The 22,452-nt window shown below is 36.1% G+C and overlaps 1 protein-coding gene across 1 annotated transcript in view; it reads right to left on the bottom strand.

Moving 5' to 3' along the window:
* Nucleotides 1-6,288: 6,288 nt before the first annotated feature.
* Nucleotides 6,289-22,452, bottom strand: part of dars1 (aspartyl-tRNA synthetase 1) — a 62,553-nt gene continuing 46,389 nt past the window's right edge. Inside the window, exons 8-18 of the mRNA XM_039757383.1 lie at nt 21,903-21,983; nt 20,300-20,359; nt 17,079-17,190; nt 12,768-12,902; nt 11,794-11,941; nt 11,415-11,561; nt 10,752-10,794; nt 7,624-7,704; nt 7,422-7,533; nt 6,959-7,030; nt 6,289-6,738 (exon numbers count right to left, since the gene is read on the bottom strand). Coding sequence (XP_039613317.1) covers nt 6,647-6,738; nt 6,959-7,030; nt 7,422-7,533; nt 7,624-7,704; nt 10,752-10,794; nt 11,415-11,561; nt 11,794-11,941; nt 12,768-12,902; nt 17,079-17,190; nt 20,300-20,359; nt 21,903-21,983 — 1,083 coding nt within the window. The 3' untranslated portion in view covers nt 6,289-6,646. The remainder of the gene's footprint in view (nt 6,739-6,958; nt 7,031-7,421; nt 7,534-7,623; nt 7,705-10,751; nt 10,795-11,414; nt 11,562-11,793; nt 11,942-12,767; nt 12,903-17,078; nt 17,191-20,299; nt 20,360-21,902; nt 21,984-22,452) is intronic.

Raw genomic sequence — 22,452 nt, 5'->3', positions numbered from 1 at the left:
GGCGTCTCATTAGGAGCAGGCCAAACCCAACCTCACCCCGATGTTGTAAGGCATGCATACAAGTACTGAGTACGATTTGGAGTTGCTGCAGTGAAATTTTGGCAAATTGGACTAGCTTGCCGTTTAATTTTTCACTTTGATTTTCAGGGTGTCTTTCAATTCAGCCCTCTGTATGTTGATAATTTTCATTTCCATTAAACGATGTAGCATCCTTTCGTTCCTAACACGTCACCCAGTCCATATCAGTATAGATATTCAGCAGGATTTTTTTGCCCATTGAGATCTGACATTTTCAAAGTGTTCCTTTAATTTTATATATATATATATATATATATATATATATATATATATATATATATATATATATATATATATATAGTGCATACACACATATATATGTAACTGTGAAAGGTTAAGTGAGCAGAAGATGAACTGATCACCAAAAGGCATAAAATTAAAGATGACACATTTCTTTAATATTTTAAGCAAGATTACATTTTTATTTCCATCATTCACAGGTTTCAAGAAAATGAAAGGGGCCTCAAGCAAAAGTTTGAGCACCCGAAATGGTCAGTACTTAGCAATGCCCTCTTTAGCAAAATATCACGGCTTGTAAATGCTCTTTGTAGCCAGCTAAGAGTCTTTCAGTTCTTACTTGGGGTATTTTCACTCATTTAACCTTACAAAAGGCCTATAATTTTGCAAGATTTTTGTGCTGCCTTGCAGGCACTGCTCTTTTGAGATCTATTCACAAATGTTCAATGATGTTTAGGTTGGGGGACTACTGTGAGGGCCATGGCATAACTGTCTGCTTGCGCCTCTTCAGGTATTCCATTGTAAATTTTAAGGTGTGTTACAGATCATTCATCTTGTTGCAGGCCCCACTTTCTTCTTAAGTTCTATTTTTTTTTTTTTACAGATGGTGTGATGGTTGCTTCCAGAATTTGCTGGTGTTTATTTGAATCTATTCTTCCCTCTACCAATGACATGTTCTTTGTGCCACAACAACACAAGTCCAAAGTATGATCGATCCACCCCCATTGCTTAGATACGTGTCCTTTTCCTGGAATTTGTTCTCCTTCTATCTTCAAACATACCTTTGCACAGTGTGACCAAAAATTTCTATTTTGACTTCATCAGTCCAGAGGACTTGATTTGAAAATGAATCAGGCTTGTTTAGATGCTCATTTGCAAACTTCAAGCATTGAATTTTGTGGCTAGGATGCAGGAACAGTTTTCTTCTGCTGTCTCTACCATGAAGGTCATGTGTGTTCTGCTGTTGCTGCACAGCAGAACAGTGCACCAACACTCCAGAGTCTGCTAAATGTTCCTGAAGGTCTTTTGCAGTCATAAGGGGTTTTTTATTTGCCTTTGTAGCAATCCAACAAGCAGTTCTTTCATAAAGTTTTCTTGGTCTTCTGAACTCAACCTGTCCTCCACTGTTCCTGTTAACTGCCTTTTCTTAACATTACGAGCTGAGGAAACTGCTACTTAAAAGCACTTTGCTATCTGCTTGTAGTTTTCTCCTGCTTTGTGAGCATCAATCATTTTACTTTACTTTTCAGAGTGCTAGGCAGCTATTTTAGGTCTGAGACCTCAAATATCTTGAGGTGCCCAAACTTTTGCATGATGCTTCTTTCCTAGTTTTCAGTGCACAACTATGAAAAACAAAAACAATACACTAATCCTGCATAAAATGCTGAAAAGAAATGTGTCATCTTTAACTGTATGCCTTTTGGTGATCAGTTCATCTTCTGCTCGCTTAACTATTCATAGTAACAGACATTTTAAGCAAGGAGGCCCAAACGTTTACATGCCACTGTATATACAGACATACACACCGTGGATTCAGAAAGTACTCAGACCACTTTACTTTTTACACATTTTGCTCTTCTTTTTTTCCTCCTCAAGCAACACTCAGAATGGCAAAGTGAAAACTGGATTTTAGAAATTTTCCAAATTAATTAAAAATAAAAACTGAAATGTCACATTGACACATGTATTTGAACCTTTGATTCAGCACTTTGTGGAAGCAGTTTTGGCAGCGATTACAGCCTGAAGTCTTCTTGGATATGATACAAGCAGCTTCCTGCACTTTTGATTTGGGATTTTCTGCCATTCTTCTCTGAAGATCATCTCAAGCTCAGTGAGGTTGCATGGAGGCCGTTGGTGGGCAGCTACTTTCAGTTCTCTCTGGAGATGTTTGATTGGATTTGAGTCCAGGCCCTGGTTGGGCCACTCAAGCACATTCACAGAGTTGTCCCTAAGCCACTCCTGTGTCATCTTTACTTCACGGTCATGTTGGAAGGCGAACCTTCAGCTCAGTTTTCACTAGGGATGCTTCTGTACTTTGCAGCATTTAGTTTTCTCTCAACCCTGCTTAGTCACAGAGTTACTGCAGCTGAAAAATAACATGATGCTGCCTCCACTGTGTTTCATCGATGGAGTGGTATCAAACATGATGCTAATCTTGGTATCATCAGAGCACAGAATCTTGTTTCTCACAGCCTTTTTGCAAACCCGAAGTGGGATTCCATGTGTCATTTTTACTGAGGAGAGACTTCAGTCTGGCCACCCTGTCACAAAGCCAAGATTGGTGGAGTGTTGCAGTGAGAGTTGCCCTTTTGAAAGTTTACCCCGCTCCACAGAGGTTCCCTGGAGCTCAGCAAGAGTTACCATTGGGTTCTTAGTTACCTCTCTCCCCATGGCGCTTTTCTCACAATTGCTTAGGTTGGCAGAGTGGCCAGGTTAGGAAAAGTCACGGTTGTTCCAATCTTCTTTTATTTAAGAATTATGAAATCAGCTGTGTTCTTGGGAACCTTCAATGCTGAAAAATTACTTATAGCCTTCTCAGAAGGTTGGCATCCTTCAACATCTGCAATAAGATGCTGCAGATGTTCTACCAGACGGTTGTAGCGAGTGCCCTCTTCTATGTGGTGGTGTGCTGGGGAGGCAGCATAACGATGAAAGACGCCGCACGCCTGGACAAACTTGTTAAGAAGGCAGGCTCTATTGTAGGAGTAAAGTTGGACAGTTTAACATCTGTGGCAGAGCGACGGGCACTAAGCAAACTCCTGTCAATCATGAAGAATACACAGCATCAACTGAACAGTGTCATCTCCAGGCAGAGGAGTAGCTTCAGTGATAGACTGTTGTCACTCTCCTGCTCCACTGACAGACTGAGGAGATCGTTCCTCCCCCACACTATGCGACTCTTCAATTCCACCCGGGGGAGTAAATGCTAATTGTCTTATTGTCTGCTTTTTTATTTATTTTATTTTTTTTTTTTCATTTTTATTACTATTTAATAAAATTTTTTTTTTTTTTTGTATCAGCAAACTGCTGCTGGATTATGTGAATTTCCCCTTAGGATTTATAAAGTATCTATCTATCAGATCTGTCTCTAAGCTGTGCAGGGAATTCCTGTAACCGAATGGCTTGGTTTTTGCTTTGATGCACATTGTGAACGCTGGCCCCGGCACAGACAGACGGACAACATAGTTCCACCACACACTGTTTATTTACACTATATTTACGTGCACTCACACAAACCCCAGTGCCTTCAGCACCGATTCCCCCAAGTCCAGGCCACACAGTCCTTTTGCCTTCCTGGCCACCTCCAGTCCTCTCCCCAGCTCCGTCAATACTGCCTCCCGACTTCCACCGCTGACTGGAGGGAGGCGGCCCCTTTTATGGGAACCCGGACGGGTTCCAGCTGCTTCCCGGCACTTAGCGATGGCCACACCCCTGTGTGACGGAAGTGCCGGCTGCGCACTCGGAAGCCGTCCGTGTCTCCCCGGTCGTCTTCCCCCCGGCACTTCCTGGTGTGGCGGAAGTGCCGGGCTCCCGGGATAAACAGGCACTGGGCGTCGCCTGGCGGTGGCCACGGGTCCCTACAGGGCTGGGCTTCCAAGCCCTGTACCCGAGGCCCCCTGCATAACCAGGATGGACGCCCCCACTCCGTCTGGAGAAGGCACATGCCCTCCTCTGGTCCTCCAAGGCGTCCCAGCCGGGCTCCATCCCCGGCCAAAGACCACACGGGGTAAACCGGCATCGGGGCGCCGCCTGGCGGTGACCACGGGCCCCTACAGGGTAGGGCTTCCATGCCCTCGACCCGTGGCTCCCAACAGAACCAGGATGGACGCCCCCTCACGGTCTGGAGGAGGCACAAGCCCTCCTCACGTCCTCCTGGGCGTCCCAGCCGGGCTCCAGCCCCAGCCGGGGGCCACAACATTTTCAGCTGGCGGCCCTTCTACACACAGATGTGTGCCTTTCGTAATCATGACCAATCAGTTGAAATGACCACAGGTAGACTCCAAACAAGGTACAGAAAAATGTCAATGATGGTCAACAGATGCGCCTGAGCCAAATTTCAAGTGCCATAGCAAAGGGCTGAAATACTTGTGTCAATGTGCTTTTTCCAAGTTTTTTTTTCTCATAAATTAAAAAAAAAAATAATAAATAAAATTCTGTTTCTGTTTTATCATTCTTAAGTATTAAGTGTTGCTTGATGAGGAAAAAAATGAATTTAAATTACTTTAGCACAAAGCTGCAACATAAAATGAGTAAAACATGATGGGATCTGAATACTTTCTGAATCCACTATGTGTGTGTTTGTATGTACACACACACATTATAGACGAGAATCTCCCCCTGTAAAAAATATTCACATTTTGTTGTTCTGCAGCCTGAAATGAAATCACAGCTTTATTTACTCAATGAAACCTTTAACATCAAAGGTAGATAAGCAACAGTTCATAAAAATAATTATAAACAATAAAACTGATAAAGTTTCAATTGATAAATAATCACTTATGCTTTAATTACAGAGTCTGATGGGATACTTCATTACCAACTTTGCACATCTAGAATGAGTAATTTTTAAAGAACTGTTCAAGCTCAGTCAAATTGGACGGTGACCGTTAGTGGACTACAAACTGCAAATCATTCCCAAGATTTTCAATAGGGTTTAGGTCTGAGCTCTGACTAGGCCTCACAAGGACATTCACTTTTATTCTCTTTCAAGCACTGTGTGGTCAGTTCTGCTGTGTTTTAAACTTTCTGGCAGAGAGCGCAGGTTTTCTTCAAGAATTTGACGATATCTTGCCCCATCCATTTTCCTTTCTACCCTTACAAGTGCTACAGTCTCTGCTGCAGAGAAACACCCCAACAACAAGATGCTACAGCCTCCATATTTTACTGTAGGCATGGTGTATTTCGGATGGTGAGCTTTATTGGCTTGTCCACCAGATGTACTGTTCATGGTGCTAAGGCCAAATAGTTCAATTTTGGTCTCATCTCACCATAACACCTTTTTCTACTTGGCCTCAGAATCTTCAAGTTGCATTTTGGCTAAGGTCAAACAAAATTTAATGTGGCTTCTTGAGGAATAGATTTTTTCTTGCAATCCTCCTATATAAGCCACATTTTTGGAGTGCTTGTGATATTGTCGTCACTGCACACAATGACCACTCTTTGCCATAAAGTCCTGTAAGTCCTTCTAAGTTGCCATTGGCCTCTTGGTAGCCTCTCTGACCAGTTTCCATCAAGTTTGGGGGGAGGGGGGTTGGCCTGATCCAGGGAGGGTCCTAGTAGTACCAAATACTTTCCCCTCCTTAATCATGAACTTTACTGTGCTCCTAGGGATTGGTAGACCTTTTGCAATCTTTTTGTACCCATCCCCTTGCTTGTGGCAGTCCACAGATTTATCCCTGCGATCTTCTGAGTCCATTGCTATCCATAGTGAATTGTTTGGTTTCAGTTTCAGTACCAAGCACTGGAATGCTCTAGAAATAGCTGTTTTTATGCTAAACTAATCACAATGATTAAAACAGATCATAGGTGGAAGCTAATTACCTTGGTATACAATGGAGGAAGCGATTACTTACACCTGACTGAGTTTACAGGTATTATTTGGGGTTGGTGGATTGGGAAGGGGTGATCCTTTATCAGTTTCCGTGATTCCTGTTTTTTTATTTATTATTATTTCTCTGAACTTTTGCTATTATATCTTTGACTTGAAAGTTACAGGTTGCATCATGTAAATTAAGCTGAAAAAATATTTTTGTGTGTATTTTAGAATGTAAAGCAACAAAATGAATATTTTCAAAGGGGGTGATTCTTTTTCTATACTCACTGTACATACACACACACACACACTGTATAAAACAGTATGATAATAAAAAGGAAAACTTAACATTTGATTCTGACAATGTTTTCTTTATAAATCATATAAAATATATTGGCAAAAGTTTACTGTATTTTGAAAATAATGAAGGGAACACAAAATAGCAGCATTTATTTTTATTGCAGTAAATCACACATTCATGCCAATTTTAATCACTTCCATGCTCTGCTGATGAAAGGCTTTAGGTTGCCTACTAAGTGTAAAAACAACAGTCAGCTTTTGTATTTTGAAAACATGGATAAAAATAAAAAATACATGTGTTAAAAAAGACTTTCATCCTTATAAACATTTAACACATATGCGGTTCCTTTTGCAATCTAGATTAGTTCACTGTAGAATTGTATATTAACATTTTAAGGTTTTTCTTTTAGAATTTGTCTATTTGCACTTGATTTGCTTGACTGTAGTTAAAAGTATTTACTGTATAAATACTGTAAAATATCAAACTAGTGCACTTCTCTATGGAGTCAAACGTTTTGGATCACGAGGGAACATGGACGTCTGGCGAACATTGTGAAGTCCAAGATACAGCATTGTCACACGCTCCAAACCTGAAAGAAACAACCTATTAGATTTGAAGGACCCAAGGCCACAGTCTAATTCCCAATGAAACAAGCAAACAATATTTGTTGTACTGGTTATCAGTGAAGCAGAATTTCTTAAACTGTCAATTTAATCTTTAAGATTGGCTAACACACACTAAAAAACCGTTTCACAATATGAAGAAGTACACCACGTGCATGACCAAAATAAAATATTAAAAATCATTACCTATTCCACCACCAGCATGGGGAGGAGCTCCATATCGAAAGGAGTCGATGTATGCTTTAATTTTCTCAAGATCTGAAAGTGTCAGACGGCAAGTTAATTTGCACATTATTTTTCTTTACTTGGCAAAAAGACACAATTTGCTCTATGAATCTCTTTGTAATGTGACCAGTTTTGAGCTGTTTTAGTACAGCTCACTTTAGAAGACACATGAAAAACAAAGAAATAATATGCTAGTGCCTAGTAAACCCAATTGCTCTATTGAAACAATGGGCATAGATGGGATGGGGCAACAAACTTCATGACAAATTGATTCATGATTCACAGACAGTGAAGAATTATAGACAATAAGCACTTCAAAAATAAAATGCTGAATTGCAAAATATTGGTCTCAAACTTATTAGATAATTATAATTATATTTATCTGGTTAAAAACCACTGACAATTGTAGAACATAAAAAATTACCAATATTGTGATGAATAGCCCTTTCTGTTAAAAGATCTGGATCGTGGATTCTTTGTGCTCCAGACAGGATTTCTTCTCCTCTCATGAACATGTCATATGAATTAGAATATTTCTGAAACATTACACATACTGCAGGTTACTCAGACGAAGGAAGCTGAAAGTAAAAAAAACAAAAAAGCCATGCAAAAGGATGTGGACTTACAGCATTACTGGGATCTGGCATAGTGTAAAAAGGTCTCACTGCCAGGGGATACTTATCAAGAATGTAGAAATCTGTATCATACTGAAAATGAAAAGAATTATTTATTTCCATGAATAATCTATCATTAAAATGTGCATTTCACTTTATTTTGCAAAACTGGACAATTCCTAAAGTAAAAGATTCTCTGGCATAAAAGACAGAGAACATGCATATCAAATATAACTTAATATTACACAAATCAGTTATATTAAGACCAAAAAAGAGCAACAACTGTTTAATTAGGCATTTTCTTTTTACTTAAAAGCAAAATTTAATATACAGGGTGGGCCATTTATATGGATACACCTTAATAAAATGGGAATGGTTGGTGATATTAACTTCCTGTTTGTGGCACATTAGTATATGTGAGGGGGAAAACTTTTCAAGATGGGTGGTGACCATGGTGGCCATTTTGAAGTCGGCCATTTTGGATCCAACTTTTGTTTTTTCAATAGGAAGAGGGCCATGTGACACATCAAACTTATTGGAAATTTCACAAGAAAAACAATGGTGTGCTTGGTTTTAACGTAACTTTATTCTTTCATGAGTTATTTACAAGTTTCTGACCACTTATAAAATGTGTTCAATGTGCTGCCCATTGTGTTGGATTGTCAATGCAACCCTCTTCTCCCACTCTTCACACACTGATAGCAACACCGCAGGAGAAATGCTAGCACAGGCTTCCAGTATCCGTAGTTTCAGGTGCTGCACATCTCGTATCTTCACAGCATAGACAATTGCCTTCAGATGACCCCAAAGATAAAAGTCTAAGGGGGTCAGATCGGGAGACCTTGGGGGCCATTCAACTGGCCCACGACCAATCCACTTTCCAGGAAACTGTTCATCTAGGAATGCTCGGACCTGACACCCATAATGTGGTGGTGCACCATCTTGCTGGAAAAACTCAGGGAGCGTGCCAGCTTCAGTGCATAAAGAGGGAAACACATCATCATGTAGCAATTTCGCATATCCAGTGGCCTTGAGGTTTCCATTGATGAAGAATGGCCCCACTATCTTTGTACCCCATATACCACACCATACCATCAATTTTTTTTCCAACAGTCTTGGAGGGATCTATCCAATGTGGGTTAGTGTCAGACCAATAGCGGTGGTTTTGTTTGTTAACTTCACCATTCACATAAAAGTTTGCCTCATCACTGAACAAAATCTTCTCGTAAACTGAGGGTCCTGTTCCAATTTTGTTTTGCCCATTCTGCAAATTCAGTGCGCCGATCTGGGTCATCCTCGTTGAGATGCTGCAGTAGCTGGAGTTTGTAAGGGTGCCATTTGTGAGTAGCTAATATCCGCCGAAGGGATGTTCGACTAATGCCACTCTCCAGTGACATGTGGCGAGTGCTACTCTGTGGGCTCTTGCTGAATGAAGCTAGGACAGCCACTGATGTTACTTCATTAGTGACAGTTTTCATGCGTCCACATTTTGGCAAATCCAACACTGAACCAGTTTCACGAAACTTAGCAAGCAGTTTGCTAACTGTAGCATGGGAGATGGGTGGTCTCATAGGGTGTCTTGCATTGAAATCTGCTGCAATGACCCGGTTACTGCATTCACCAGACATCAACACAATTTCTATCCGCTCCTCACGTGTTAACCTCTGCGACATGTCAATGGCTGTAAACAAAGAGAAACTTGTAAATAACTCATGAAAGAATAAAGTTATGTTAAAACCAAGCACACCATTGTTTTTCTTGTGAAATTCCCAATAAGTTTGATGTGTCACATGACCCTCTTCCTATTGAAAAAACAAAAGTTGGATCCAAAATGGCCGACTTCAAAATGGCCACCATGGTCACCACCCATCTTGAAAAGTTTTCCCCCTCACATATACTAATGTGCCACAAACAGGAAGTTAACATCACCAACCATTCCCATTTTTATTAAGGTGTATCCATATAAATGGCCCACCCTGTACTTCCACGTATAAGCTCAGAGTGCTGTACACATTTCCAAATACAGTTTCTTGAAAAAGTATTCAACACTAAACTATTTTCACATTTTAGTGTTCTTAGATTCTAAACTTTCAATATTTAAAAGTAAGGATTTTTTCCAGCTGTTCTACAAAAACGTGTTCATCATGACAAATCAAAAGAAACAAACTGAAAACCTTTAAGTAATTTAATTAAAATAAATTGTGAGATTCAAAAAGCATGTATCCCATTTGTAAATATAAGGCTACCTTTTGTTCAGATATGATTACTTTAACAACTCACCCAATTTATTGATGGTCTCCACATGTGTAGGAAGGTGTGAATGGGTGTTATGAGATGTTACTGATTAACTTTTTTAGGATAAATCTCCCCTTTTCTGACATCCAACAATATAGTAACGTTTCCAACGTGAAGATAAAACAGTGCTCAAGCAAGGCGGGAAAATAATTCTTGAGAAGCATATATCTGGGGATGGGCCCAGGACCATCTCAAAGGCTCTGAACACACCTCTGAGCTCAGGGCAGTCCACCATATGAAAATGGGAAAAAATTATATTACAGCCCTAGGTCAGGCCGTCTCTCTAAACTTAGTTGCTGTATAAGAACACCAATTGTCACTTTGAGTTAAAAACATCAGAGACTGCTTACAAGGTGAATTTAAATGATCAAAAACAAATAGATGCAGGGTGAATCAAGCTATTTCATTCTCTTTGCTCCTGCCATGCACTGCATGAGTAAGAGACTGTGCACCAACAGCGAGTGGGCAAAAAACAGAAAAAAAGACAGCAATACCAAGCAGGAGAACAGATGGTACACGTCTTAAACCCCAGCTCCAAATGTTTAACCGCCACACACCTGCATCAGCCTAAATATGGAATAAATTACACAGACTTTGTGGTCTATGTGACCTTCCAGTACAGTACTTACCAGAATTTGCTAATAAGAAGACAGACATTAAATGTGCATATTCTGAGTTTCTGTGATTTGACATTAATAAGTTCAGATTCAAAACATTTATCAAATTTCCTAACCTTAGTAAAGAGCTCTGTATGAGCAGTGCATCGAAAATTGTCACATTTCAGAGTTGAACATACCAAAGACATAAAGCGGACTCACTCTTTTAAATAAACTACTGTACATTACCTTTTCTTTCACAAGGCGACCCAGTAGCTTTTCATTAGGAGTGCTAAAAGAAAAAAAAAAGTCTCACATTTAATCAACAAAAATGCTTTTCATAATAATGACATTTATGTATTTATCATGCTAACACAAACATGGCATATTTCAAATAACTAATAAAAACGGAAATGAAGTAATTCTAACTCCCTTTTACATATTAGCATTGAGAACACACTGTTAATGGCACAGAAGTGATTGGACTGGTTTTTACGAAGACAGATTTGAAGTCTGTTTCTAAACCTTAGAATTAACAGAATAATTTTTTATATTACACAACTAAAACTAATTTAAAGTAACAGTCCACAACTGCCAGTATTACTACTTTGCAAAAGCAAGGAAAGTAAACCCAATTAAGCCTATACAGAGTTAATTCTGATAACATCTAGTATCAACTATATCAATATACAATTACAACCAAAATGAATTATTTACATTGTCAAAAACAAGACACATTTTGTCAAAAATTAAAATTAAAGTATTTTACAAAATCACTAAAATCAAAGCTGAATATTCAAGTTAATGTTTGTAAGATGAAAATGAAACTGTGCGACAGACTTTTTAAAAACATTCTGTTCAAATGTAAAGTTTAACTGATTAAAGTGATTAATTGCCAATAATGGTAGATACCTTAGGTCTTCCTCATCACCCATCTCTATTCCAGCTTCCCTCAGCATGGCAACACCTTCTTTATATTCAAGCCTCAAAGTGGGTTCCAAGAACTTGAATGGCTCACTTGGATACTGTTTATTTACTGTTTCAATCTCTGTTTTAAAACTTAAAATGACACAAAACAGAAACCACAGTAAGCAACGATAATCATACAAATCAAATGGAACAGTTTAAATATAGACACTTCACAAAGTAATTCAACAGAGCAAATTCAATAAACTGTAGCATTATTTGTCAATTTGTGAAGATTTCTTTCAAAATTTAAAAAATACTTATTTTAGTAATATTTTTATTCCTCCATTAAACATTTGTGAATGACATGTTAGCTGTTTCCTACTTGTCTCTGAGACCCTTGAAAATCTGCACCATAGTGTCTGCAATCTGGTCCACAACTTCATGATAATGATAATTAAAAGCCATCTCTATGTCCAAGCCTACAAATTCTGTAAGATGACGATGTGTGTTTGAATCCTCTGCACGGAAAACTGTATAAAAGAAAAATAAGAAATTAAATTATAAGACAATATAAAAAGTATGGTGGTTTACAACATGTTTAAAGTGTAATGTGGAGGCTAAGGCTAAGGTCTTTAAATTCCTGTCTGCCTTGCTCTTTGATCCAGTGTGCAATTAATTTAATCTGCTTGTGCACCAAATGTAAAAAAAAAACTATGGAACACTACTGTATATATGCTGTAAGATGCTTTGCATAAATGTGTCAGACAATTTTAAACAAAATAATAATACTGAAAGAAAAATTTGCTCAAAAACAAACTGAAGCAAAAGATTAAACACCAGGGCTTTGTATACTTGCATAAATTGATTTTGTACAGCTAACAATATTTTAACAACCTAAGACTAAGCCTATATTAAGCTTGCATAAATTATTAAATCAAAATATTGGAATCTTATGAAAATAAATATTAATAAAAAGCAATATATGAACCTTTGCTAGATACGATTAATAAATACCACTAGGGGCCACCACTGAGACAGTGAAACATTTTCTTCAGTTGATGAGCTAAGCATTCTGATGCTTGTCTTTGTTTTTTTTTTTTTTTCTTTCTTTCTACATTAACTACACCAAGGCAGAGAAGTAGTGGGTGGCAAAAAGTTTCACAAATCACACCCGAAACAGCCTAGGGAATTATCTGAAGTAAAACACGAGTATAAACTATATGCAATTAAAAGATGTGAGGATATTTCATTTTTTTGCATGGAAATAACTTTTATCAATTTTACCTTTCACATATGCACAATGTACAGTTTGCAAACTATACATTGAAACAAAACAAAAGTTAGATTAATTCTTACCAGGCCCGATGCAGAACACTTTTTCAAAGTCAGCACAGATGCACATCTGTTTGTAGAGCTGTGGAGACTGAGCTAAGTAGGCACTGGTCTTAAAGTAAGAAACAGTGAAGACATTGGCACCTCCTTCACTAGCAGCTAAAAATACAAAATTGTAAAAAGTCAGAAAAACATTAGTAGTAAAAATTAACAATTTATACATTCTCTAAGTACAGAAAATGACTGAATTTCAGCTATGAAAGCATTAAGGTTTCCCGATCAGCTAACTTGCATCATATAGAGTATCTGTGAATCATGTTGCACATTTTCAAAACACAAACCTGACATGCATATAAGTACATGACAAGTCAGTCATCACACTATCACATATTTGAATGTGGCCTGGTTACTACCAATATGGACGTGCAGAGCAAAGGATGCTTAACTTTGAAATTTTATGTAATATACAAAGGCAAGGCTGTTTGATTATATGTAAGTCTTGAAAGAACACAAATGTTCCTTGATGTTACACTTTGCATAATAGCATTTAATGATACAGCATGTAACAAATAGTTCAAATTAACAATAGCCAAGAGTTTTTTAAAAACATATAGTAATGATCACCTTTTCTGCAAACATTTGCTAAGTTTTTATAATATAAAAATTTTTCAGAAAATAATTAACTTTATTACTATACTTTGTACTATACATATATACGCACATATACACAGACTTGCATAAAGCTGAGGCCAAAAATATTGGCATCTTTGCAAGCACCTCACATTATATAAACTTACTCTGCAATAAGTTAATGTACTACAAAATGAGTCTGAAGCCAACAAAACCTAGTTTCCACAGTTTATGTATCTAACTATAAACTTTACAGAACTTTGTTATTCCTTTCAGAACTTAACAATTCTTTTCAGATCAGAAAAAAATTGCAATGACAAAATTAGACACCCTTGGTAAAATTAATAATACATTTTACTCATATAGCACCTTTCCCATGCCCAGGTAGCACAAACTTTGGAATGAATAACTATAATAAAATGATTCCTATAATCATGAATGAATTTTCTACATCTCTGGATTGATGGTTTAGACTGGAGATAATCCATGGTTTATTATAATTTTCTGTCTCATTTCTCTAATTTTCTTCCTTTCTCCATGTTCATTGTGGTACACTTTGACACAAAATTACAAAATGACAAAACACCTTTTCTCAGTTCAAAGTACTTGAACATGTGTAACACATCACAGGTGAGTTTATTTGCAAATTGGAGAAGAATCATCTGCTTGAAACCCAAATACTTTTTACAAATTCTAAAAGGAAAAAATAGTTTTGTTCACTTCAGGATTTCTATGTAGAATAACATTTGGTAGTTTTCTGGAACTTTGTTATGTTGCTTCATTGCAAGCCAAAAGTAAATACCAAACCATTTTTATATTCTAACCATTTTCTAGAATTGGTGCTTTTTTTTTTGAAAAATTTGTAATGGTGCCAATATTTCTGAACATGCCTCTGTGTGTGCATATTGTATATAGAATATACCAGACATCACCTCTTACAAATGCTTTGTGTTTATGGAATGGATAATTATCATTTGTTTAGTCTGCCGACATACCAAGCATCAGGTGGCTCATGAATTTTAATCCTGAGAAAACCTTCTATACTGAATTCCCAAATAAAATTCCAGTGTTGCTACTTTCCCACAGTTTTTATTTTTATTTAACTAATCAAAATAGACACATTTCCAACTGTTCACATAATTTTTTTTTAATATTTTTAATAATTACGTTGTTATATACCATACAGAATATTTCTTTAAGTATACTCTAAAACAAGGTTGGACAATTCAGATTTTGAAAGACTACAACAGCTTTAGGTTTTCATTGCAATCATTCTCTTAATTTATTGGCTGGTTTGTACCTTTTTTTGAGCTTCAGTTTTAAATTACCCAGTTTATTAGTTTCTGAACATACTAGGGGAGAGGTATTCAGTTGAAGTCCATTTGCTTCAAAATGTTTTAAATATAACCACAGTTGTGTAAGATAAATTTAACGTTTAACTTGTTGCTGAAATGTACAGGCATTGTAAAAATGTAAAATATACACAATCTTTTTCACATATTTTAATTGAACACATTAATTTAATACAGAAAAACAATGCAACTTTTTTAACATTGCAGTTTTTACATAACATTTTACACACTTGATTATCAGTTGCTCAGAGTCAGAAAATCCCCACAAAAGAATATGGATAACATTCAGAATTAGGTAGACACGTGGCAAATATAGTATAACAAAGTAAATATTTATTTATTTAGTACAAGTTATTTATCTATTATTTCTTATTACAAATTTACTGCCTCCATGGGGAAATCTACTCAAGAAACAACTATCCCTCTCAAACACACACACAAACAAGAATTACAAAAAAGAAAGGGAAAGAAAATTTCTGAGTTGGCCCTAATAGTGCCTTCTTGACACACTTCTGCTGAATAATCCATCCATCCATTTTCTAACCCGCTGAATCCGAATACAGGGTCACGGGGGTCTGCTGGAGCCAATCCCAGCCAACACAGGGCACAAGGCAGGAACCAATCCTGGGCAGGGTGCCAACCCACCGCAGGACACACACAAACACACACTAGGGCCAATTTAGAATCGCCAATCCACCTAACCTGCATGTCTTTGGATTGTGGGAGGAACCGGGCGCCGGAGGAAACCCGCGAGACACGGGGAGAACATGCAAACTCCGCAGGGAGGACCCGGGAAGCGAACCCGGGTCTCCTAACTGCGAGGCAGCAGCGCTACCACTGCGCCACCGTGCCGCCCGCTGAATAATCTGTAGGCTAAAATTACTTAATGATAGTGTGCCATAGAGAGAATATATGTTTGTATTGGCCATCAGTTTTGTCTTCAGTCTCTCCAGTAGGTTAAGTGTTTGTCTCATACCAGTGTCTGCATTCTAAATTAGCTTGTTGTTTCAGTGGGACTCTCTTGAAGTGATGTTACTAGCTCAGTACACCACGTAAAATCATACTGGCCGTCATAGGATGTCACTATCCACATTAAAGACACATTACCTGGTTAATGACGCCAACTGAAAATAATATTTATTGGACACATAGAGTAGATTCAAAATTCAATGTCGCACACCCCTAAAACTTTAATTTGCCAAACTTCTCTGTCATTTTTCTAGTAGTCCTAGCTTTAAGGCTACCTTTATGAAATCAAATTTGTAAAGTGAACATTAACAGATTATGTCAAAATTTCTGTAAAACAGCAACTGTTTTCTTGTTTTCATGGCGGTTCACATAAATGATATCAGTGTTGTATTTGTTGTGTACAAATCCATAATTAGCCACTGAATTGAACTAACCACAACTTTAGTAATGACCTGTAACTGTGGACTGCATCCTATTCACTTCCATATAATTCAAGCATATGTCTTATATTCTTTCACTACATTTGCTAAATTTTAATAGCTCTATTAATACACATTAATTTGCACTTCAAACGCCAATTGAACTACACAAGGTCAGTGTTTGCTGATTCATGAAACTGAAGATGTTGTCACTTCCTCAAGAGAAAGCAAAGTTTGGTTCTCTGACAGCTTTTAAAACATGTGGCAATGCATATTTTTTGGATGCATACAAGGCCTGGTATAGATACAGCCGCAGCGGTTGTGGCCATTTCTCTTGGCAATGCTGATATGTAAACTGGAGAGTAATAATAATTCAATCTGAGTCATGCCATAAGAGAACCTTTTTATTACTCATGCAATACTGTAACTTCTTAGAACCCAGTTCAGAAACAAGTGATAAAGCCTTGTCCTTTATCCACCATTTCATACCACCCCCCCAAACCCACCGCCGTTTAACCTTACCACTTCGTCGTACTACACTTGTGTCATTGCCAGCCTTAAACAACTTAATCAATTAATTCTCTAGTGGAGACTTTTGCATCATTATCACAGTATGCTTATGAAGACTGATACAAAGTGGGTTGCTGATGATAGATTAACACTCCACCCTACTTGCATATCATTAGTAATTACAAATATCCTATTACACAATATGCTAAAATATATCCAAAATAAAAAGGTCCTTTGCTGCATTTTTAGAGGATAGTTTTTTAATAAAAGTGGCACAATTGGGTTTGAATGTTTTTATTAATCTAAATGACCTATACTGTAAATCTGGAATGTTGTTAGAAAACTTTAAAGCCCTGCAGTGAGAAAGAAATTCAATAGTTATGTAACTGTTCAAAAAACAAAAGTACAAAGATCACATTTTTGAAGAAAAGATTAAAAAAAGTATCATAAATTACCAGAAATGATTTTTGGAGTCTGGATTTCCACAAATCCTTTTTTTATGAGAGTGTCCCTGAAGAGGTGGCATATTCCAGATTGCAACCGAAACACAGCCTGACTTGTTGTCGTCTATAGAAAAGCAAGCAAATAAACATAATTGGCTCCTCATACATATCAATTCTAAAACAAAGAGCAAGTGTGAATTGTTGTTTTATGTTTTATACTTGTAACTTTTTACAATCAAAGGATGTTGGAAGATGAAATTCATGGGATTTCCCAGTAAAAACAACTTCATTCTTTTCAAGTTGGAATACAATAAAAAATGAAACATACTTGAATACAAATATATCACAAATTATATGTGAATTAATGATGGAAAAAAACATGATAAAGTAGCAACAAATTGAAATAGAAGGTCAATACATATTAAGATCGAAACTCTGTGGTTTACTGACATTGGTGAAAATTTATGAACCCATACACATGTACTTTCTAATCAAAAACCTATTTAAAGTCTGCCAGAAAGAAAGAAAGAAAGAAAGAAAACCACAACATGATTTGAAGAATTTAAAACATGAATTGTATATTCATATCTTAGTATTAATAAGAATAATATTTATTTTTTTTATATATTTTACAAAATTGTCTGCCGTTTCTTTTATAGAATTTGCTAATGTTAAACAAATGTTATTCTTACAGAACTGCCTAGTGTTTAAATGAATACTGTTTTTTGTTTATAAGGTTGAAATCTTTCTCACAATCAGCACTTCATGCCTAAAATATATCCCTATAAAGTCCGGAAGAAACTACAGATCCTTCAGCCATTCCTGTTGCAAAGTACGGGAGTTCAAAAAACTTCATTTCATCAAATAGCTAAAGTCTGCACAAATCCTGAAAAATACCTACTGACCCGTTTTCTTTTTTAAACAAGAAATCCTGAACACTGTGTGAATTTTTTTGAAAAATAATACATTCTTCCAGATCACATTCAGTAAACCGGCTGTCAAAGAATCACATGTCTACTTTAAATGAAGACTGAAATTACATCATTAGTTTCTGGATTGATGAAAAAAAAAACCAGTTTTACTCAAAATGATAGCAGTAAATATGATGATCTGGTTTTATCTGTTTTTTTAAGCAGTTATCTATAAACTTGGCATAGGTACTGCCTTTTTCATTTTTTCTACAGTAGTTTCCAATATGACACAGTAACACATTAAAGCCATAATAAGAAAATCATCTTACTTCATTTAATAGAAGCAATGATGGGAAAAAAAAATACTCTCTTCAATCAGACTAACTGGTATGAAATATATATTGATCTTTAATCAAGCTTGACTGAACTCACAAAATTAAAACACTGTACACGCATGCACACACACGCACACACACACACACACAGTCATACAGCAGTTCTACAATTTAGGATAGCAGCATAATTTTACACTGAGAAAGCCATCTGGAATTCAAATGAAAAACAGTTTGAAAATAACATCTCATCAAAAACAATACATGTAATTATATTCATTATTTTATTTATAGTTATATGTATAAAATATGTTATTACAAATATTTTCTTAAATTACAATATCGAAACCTTTGTAAGCTAGACATTTAAAGGGGGGAAAAAAGACATAAGGCAAGATAAATAAATGGCCATGATGTGAACTTAAGAGTATATCAGAATATAATAAAAAGTATTTCCATAACAAATGCAATACTTTTTATCATGAAAACACACAATTTTTTTTTACCACCTTTAGCCACAATGTTTCAAGTACAACAAAAGCAAAGAAACAAAGTTTACTTATCAAGATGAGTTTCTGTTTACAGCTGGGTGGTAGACACAGATTACAGCATGGAAACTTGTGCATGACTATTTACGTCAGTTCTTTATTTACTTCTATGTTCTCTTTCTTCCCTTATTGAGCTGTGGTTTTTAGTCACAATGACAACCTGAGTGGTGTTACCAAAACTTTCACTACACACATTTCTTGCAAAGCTACTTTTGTTTTTACAAACACAGCTGTATCAAATCAGTGAAAATCCTGAAAAGAAAAAAAAAACACAAACCCTCTAGCAGTTTGCCCTTTCATCCTGCAGCACACACAGTCTTTGACAACAACCATTTACTGAAATGCATGTTTCTATTTTTTATCAGTCTATAATTACCAGTAAATATGTATTGCTATTTACTTCTTGCACAAGGCAATTATTCAACAAATGAATTATAAATATGGAATTATAAACGTGGCACTATACTCTTTTCACTGCAGACTACTGGTCACATATGACATTTTAGAGAGCCCAATATTTTACACAAGCCAAAATGACTGGGAGAATTTTAAAATTCCAACAATGTATTCTGTGCTACATGAAAAAGTACTTGTCCCTGGCATTTTAACTTTCCTGACTACAGTACGTAAAAGAGAAAATACACATATAATGTCTATCAAACTCTGAAGTGAGAAGCACAAATCAATCTCACAAAACTTACCATCACGCTGGAAAATGTCATGCTTTACTTTTAATAATTGGCTATTACCAGAATTGAGTGAAATAAGAAAGGCAACTACCTTAAGCATATCAACAGTCTCAAAAAATGCATACTAAATCCCAAGGTCAGAAATAGACAAAGAAGATTAATCAAAACTATATATGTGTTGGAGAACAGTGAAGCTGTCAATGGTTACCAAGAAGGCAGTCTGTAAATGCTTAAAATGTATAAACTATAACACACATGCAAAATTTTTGTACATTACAATAGTTACACATTACAGTATCTGGAAAAACCAACACATCCAAATCAAAAACCTTATAATTCTATATACAATATGCTAATTAAAAACCCCAAAATTCTTGAAACACTTTCTAACACTTATTTTTGAGATCAGTCTAACCCTAGGAATCTGAAAAAAATGATGACAATGTTTTATTTTAAAAATATTATTCTATTTGTTCATTAAACATTTCTGCATGAAATATGATTTAAATTGCACTGATTTTTTATTTTAAAATTGGCATAAAGTAAAGCATGCCACCAGATCTTACACACATGATGGTCAGTTTTTGCCTTCTGAATTATATTTTAATATATTCAAATTATATCTGAGTATTGAAACCAAAAAACAGCAATAATAATACTTTTATAGCACCTTTCCCCTGCTCAAAGCACTTGAATGTGGCTGCCCTATTGACTAGAAAGTTTATTCATAAACGTGCTGAGAGATCAGCTTACCCTAAGATCAATAACTCTGTTATCCAGTCGAGTGTCTTGGTTCACAGTAGCTCTTCCTTCCTTAAAGAGACAAAGCCATGTAAATTAGGTAAATTTTTGCATCTATCTACTATATAATAAAACACTAAAGTCTGTGTGTCTGTGTCCAGGAAGAGTGAAAGATGGAAAGAATGAAAGCAGACAGAAGGCAAGCAAGACACCTTGAATGACAGAGTCTGAGAAGCAGGCTTTATGGGTACACACTGAAGAGATAGAGCACCGAGCAAGAGAGGTTGAGGCACACAAAGATACAGAGGAAAGGCAATGAAGTACATGGGCAAGCCAAGAGATATCAAATATTTTCAAATTTATTCTATTACTTTTTTTATAAAGTGGCTAGTTAGCTCTAAAATCTGCACTATACTTAATACAGATACAGTGAAAGTAATGACAAATGTGAAGATTTAAGCAGTGGCTGCACGTAGTAAGCAGAAACAGCTTATGCTAGATTTGATATTATACTAGCCAGTTAATACATCAGTGAAAGAAAAAAATGTTTTAAGATTTTTTTTCCCCAAAAGGTGTGGAATTTTTAAACACAAAACAAGTGGGATATAAAAGATGAAATATGCTAATTTAACATTACAAATGTGTATGGCAAATTTCAGAATACAAATGAACAGCAGCAAGTAATTTGTTTCAGTGAAATCATCATTTAGTCAGTTATGTCTCCACCACTTTAGTCAGAACATATTTTATTTAATACTTAGTGTTCCCCATTGTGCTGCATGGAAATCTACCATCTCCACCTAATAAATATTTTGAAAACTGTCCATGATCTTAATTAAAAAGAATTTTCCTGCTCCCCCCAAAAGTGAAAAGTTTATCTACCTTTTTTATTTTTGCTATATCCATATAGAACATGAGAATGTATGGTTAAATCAAATGGAAGAAACCAGATTAACAGTAAATCAAGCCTTTTTTATATAGTACATTTGGAACAACTATTCTGAAGTGCTATACAGGACAAAAGTAATTTACCAAAAATACAATAAACCAGTAAATAATAAAAGGTAAAATTAGATAACACAAAATTACAACAGTACCAAAAGCCAAAAAGCAATTTAACAAAAATCAGTTTTTAAATGTATTTTGAAAACATTAACTATAAGGAGCAGATCTAACATTACAAAGCAAACTATTCCAGATTCTTGCACCATCTACAACAATGGAACAATCATCCTTGAACTTATAGGACACAGTTCAAAGACCTAAGTGACCTAGAGGTGGAGTGAGGAAAATGAAGATCAGAGGTATATGAGGGGGGCCAACCTATCAAAACAAACATTAAAATGAAAAAATCCACCCTATCGTTAATGGGGTGCCAGTGTAAAGAGGACATCACCGTAGAGAAACATAATCTGGTTATGAGGCAGTAAGTTGTGTATTAAAAAGAAGCAGACTGGAGTGCTTTGGGTGAGAAACAGAAATGACTATTTACTTGAAAGAGCTATCAGTAGAAATGGTGGCAAATGACTAGGTAAAAATAATCATTATGATTTGCAGTGAGTTGAAAGCTTATGTCCTTTTTTAAATAGCTAAGCATGCAAATGAAACAACTTACTTCATCACCAGCACCCTCAGGACGGACAGCATCCTCTAGCTGCAGGGGCAGACGTGGTTCAGCCAAGCTGATCACAAATATCTAATAAACATGAAACCAAAGAAATTTGTGAAAAAAAGTTTCCTTTCAAACATGTCATACATTGAACTTTACATGAACTCATTTAAAACCATACAGCAAACTATCAGTAATCATTTCTCTCCATTTTTGGACTCCCCTAGAATAAAGTGTGAAGAGCAACAGATTCTAAATTTCATTAGTCATTAGACACTAATGCTTACATTAATCAAACCACATTACAAGCACACAATGATGAAAGAACTTTAACAACTAATGAATTATATAAGAACATACTTTCCAAATATTTTCTTATGTAGTAAAATGATTGGCAACAAGCTAACCTATCCATCTATTGAAACCTAATGGTTAACAGTGTTGACTCACCATGTTTAGAAAATTAACCTAGCTTTTATAATATACAAAACTGAATAACATTAGCAGAAAAAATTGAAGGAACCCGTGCTTACACCTAACTAGTTCAAAATGCATG

This window comes from Polypterus senegalus, chromosome 6, assembly GCF_016835505.1.
Source record: "Polypterus senegalus isolate Bchr_013 chromosome 6, ASM1683550v1, whole genome shotgun sequence".
In the NCBI taxonomy this organism is placed as follows: Eukaryota; Metazoa; Chordata; class Cladistia; order Polypteriformes; family Polypteridae; genus Polypterus; species Polypterus senegalus.
Note: the sequence above shows the minus strand (reverse complement) of the source record. Positions and strands in the feature narration are given on the sequence as shown.